Here is a 3180-nt window from a genome sequence, read left to right on the forward strand (position 1 = left end):
GAGGCTGAGGCAGGAGAATGGCGTGAACCTGGGAGGCGGAGCTTGCAGTGAGCTGAGATTGCGCCACTGCACTCTAGCCTGGGCAACAGAGTGAGACTCCGTCTCAAAAAATAATAATAATAATAATAATAATAATAATAATAATAATAATAATAATTAGGTCAGGCACGGTAGCTCATATCTGTAATCCCTGCATTTTGGGAGGCCAAGGCAGGTGGATCACTTGAGGTCAGGAGTTCGAGACCAGCCTGACCAACATGGTGAAACCCCATCTCTATAAAAATATAAAAATTAGCTGGGCATGGTGTTGTGCACCTGTAGTCCCAGCTGCTCGGGAGGCTGAGGCACAAGAATTGCTTGAACCCAGGAGGCAGAGGTTGCAGTGAGCTGAGATGGCACCACTATACTCCAGCCTGGGCGACAGAGCGAGACTCCATCTGCAAAAATAATCACATTATTATTACTAATGAGAGGCAAAGCCAGGCCGTTCAGATATCAGTTGCCTCCTTGGGGGATGCCTGATACCTTGATACTAAATCCTCATTTTGGGGGGCTACTGGGGACAAGCTACGGATCCCCTCCAATGCTAATACCTTGTCTGCCCCGCAGCCTGCCCTGTAGTAGCCGCTCTCAGGAATCCCCTGCAGATGCTGTTGGGGGCCCTGCAGCCCACCCAAGAGGCACTGAGGCCCACTCAGCAGGCAGCGAGGCCCTGGGTGAGTCCTGAAAACCCAAGAGCTATAAATATTTTGGGGGCCAATTTCCTGTCTTCCCTGCCTTTCGCCCTGCCCCCCCTCTCCATCTTGCTTCCCCATTTAGACCCTCCGGGAGGAGATGCACCACCCCCTCCACTTGGGCTGAGTCACCCCCACCCCCAGCTTCCTCCTCTGCGGAATGCTGCCATCTGTCTCCCTTCCTGACTTTCCTGTGGCTTAGAGCTGGCAACTCCCAGGGCTGGTCCAGAGCCAGGTGGGGCCTTTACTGAGACCCCCACAAAATGCCCGACCCCGCACAGGCATCCTGAGCTCATCTGCGTGGCTTCTGACCCCTGCCCTTTGACCTCTGACCCTTCAGAGCCCAGGCGCTGTGCTTCCTGTCAGACCCAGAGGACCCCGCTCTGGAGAGACGCTGAAGATGGGACCCCTCTCTGCAATGCCTGTGGGATCAGGTCCTTAGAATGGAGGAGGGAATTGAGGTGGGGGTCCCCAAATCAGTCCATGTGTAACCAGTGTGGCGTATGGGGAAAGCAAAAAGCAAAACACCTACCTCTTAGGAAAAGTGGTTTCCTTGTGGCAGTTTCTGGGCCCCCACTGCATCCTAAATGGCAGTTTCTTGTCCCCCAACCCTAGGTACAAGAAATATGGCACTCGCTGTTCCAGCTGCTGGCTGGTGCCCAGGAAAAATGTCCAGCCCAAGAGGCTATGTGGCAGATGTGGAGTGTCCCTGGAACCCACTCAGGAAGGTTAAACCCACCTTCACCCTGCTGAACCGCTGCTTCTGCCTCCATTTCACCAGTGGGAGAATGGGCAGAAGCAGCTCTGCTAGGAGGATCGGGGAAAGAGCCAGCTTGCCTCCTCTCTGCCATCTCCAGATTCAAGGATCCCGGGGGAAGACCCAGGCCTCAGGTGGCAGAGCCTGCTAGGGGTCACTGGCTCCTTCTCCAGGCAGCCTTGGCTGAGGCCCCCTCAGGAGACATTCTCAGGAAGGATGAGCATTGCTACAGCAGGGACAATAAAGTGCAGAGATACTCGGAGAGGAAAAGCCTGTGATTTGGGATCCCCTCTCCTGTGCCCCTCTGCCAGCCCGGGAAGGTAGACAGGTGCTTTCTCGTTGGGGTTGTGAGGGGCATGTGCACACATGTACATGCACAGAGACACAGTCTTATCCACAAGCAGCAGCCCCCACACAGGGAATTAGCCACATTTACCACAATATCCCATGCATGGAAACAGCCACTACCCACAGACACACACAACAGACGCAGAAAAACACACACAAGCCGGGTTCAGTGACTCACGCCTGTAATCCTAACACTTTAGGAGGCTGAGGCAGGAGGATTGCTTGAGGCCAAGAGTTTGAGACCAGCCTGGGCAACATAGTGAGACCCTGTTATCTACAGAAGGAAAAAAAAAAGGACACATGTCTGGCTGGGCACAGTGGCTCATTCCTGTAATCCCAGCACTTGGGGAGGCTGATGCAGGTGGATCCAGAGTTCGAGACCAGCCTGGCCAACATGGTGAAATGCTGTCTCTACTAAATATACAAAAATTAGCCAGGCGTGGTGGCATGTGCCTGTAATCCGAGCTACTTGGGAGGCTGAGGCAGGACAATCGCTTGAACCCAGGAGGTAGAGGTTGCAATGAGCCGAGATGGTGCCACTGCACTCCAGACTGGGTGACAGTGAGACTCCGTCTCAAAAAAGACGCATGCAAGACAGCCGTGCATGCTGACGGACATATCAGCAGACACACATCGACAGGGATGTGCTGACACGTAGCTGAGTCACAGATACAGCCCACACAGGACACATGCACAAGACACACATAAAACACACAAGTAGATGGCACACACTGGCAGCATATACCAGTGGATCCTTCATCTGTCACCCAACCCATGCCTGCAGTGTGTCACTCTCCTTACCCCCTGCTGTGTCCCCTACCCATTTCAAGATCTCCTTAACCCAGCCAAAGGGTGTCTCCCAGGTCTGAAGTCAAAAGCCACAAGTCAGAGGCAGCCTTCAGCAGGCGTGACACACAGGCCACCAGCACTCACTGGGAGGGAGGGAGGAGGGAGAGTCAAGACTGGGTGGTGGGCTGGGTGTGGTGGCTCGTGCCTGTAATCCCAACACTTTAGAAGGCCAAGGTGGGAGAATCACTTGAGCCCAGGAGTTCAAAATCAGCCTGGGTAACATAGTGAAACCCCGTGTCTACCAAAAAAATCAAAAAATGAGCCAAGGGTGGTGGTGCACACCTGTACTGCCAGCTACTCGGGACACTGAGGTGGGAGGATCGCTTGAGCCCCTGGAGGTCAAGACTGCAGTGAACCGCGATTATGCCACTGTGCTCCAGCCTGGGTAATAGAGGGAGACTCGGGGGGGAAAAAAAAAAAGTGGGTAGGGTGGGGCATGGTCCCTGTGTGGGCATGAGTGAGCCACAAAGCCACACACTTTTTTTTTTTTTT

General features: G+C 53.9%; 1 protein-coding gene across 1 annotated transcript in view; it reads left to right on the forward strand.

Moving 5' to 3' along the window:
• The window catches only part of ZGLP1 (zinc finger GATA like protein 1), a 5170-nt gene extending 3414 nt beyond the window's left edge, over positions 1-1756 (forward strand). The window contains exons 2-4 of the mRNA XM_017855922.1: positions 610-716; positions 1075-1168; positions 1350-1756. Coding sequence (XP_017711411.1) covers positions 610-716; positions 1075-1168; positions 1350-1467 — 319 coding nt within the window. The 3' untranslated portion in view covers positions 1468-1756. The remainder of the gene's footprint in view (positions 1-609; positions 717-1074; positions 1169-1349) is intronic.
• The last annotated feature ends 1424 nt before the right edge of the window (positions 1757-3180 follow it).

This window comes from Rhinopithecus bieti, unplaced genomic scaffold (assembly GCF_001698545.2).
Source record: "Rhinopithecus bieti isolate Rb0 unplaced genomic scaffold, ASM169854v2 scaffold_42598, whole genome shotgun sequence".
NCBI classification, from domain to species: domain Eukaryota; kingdom Metazoa; phylum Chordata; class Mammalia; order Primates; family Cercopithecidae; genus Rhinopithecus; species Rhinopithecus bieti.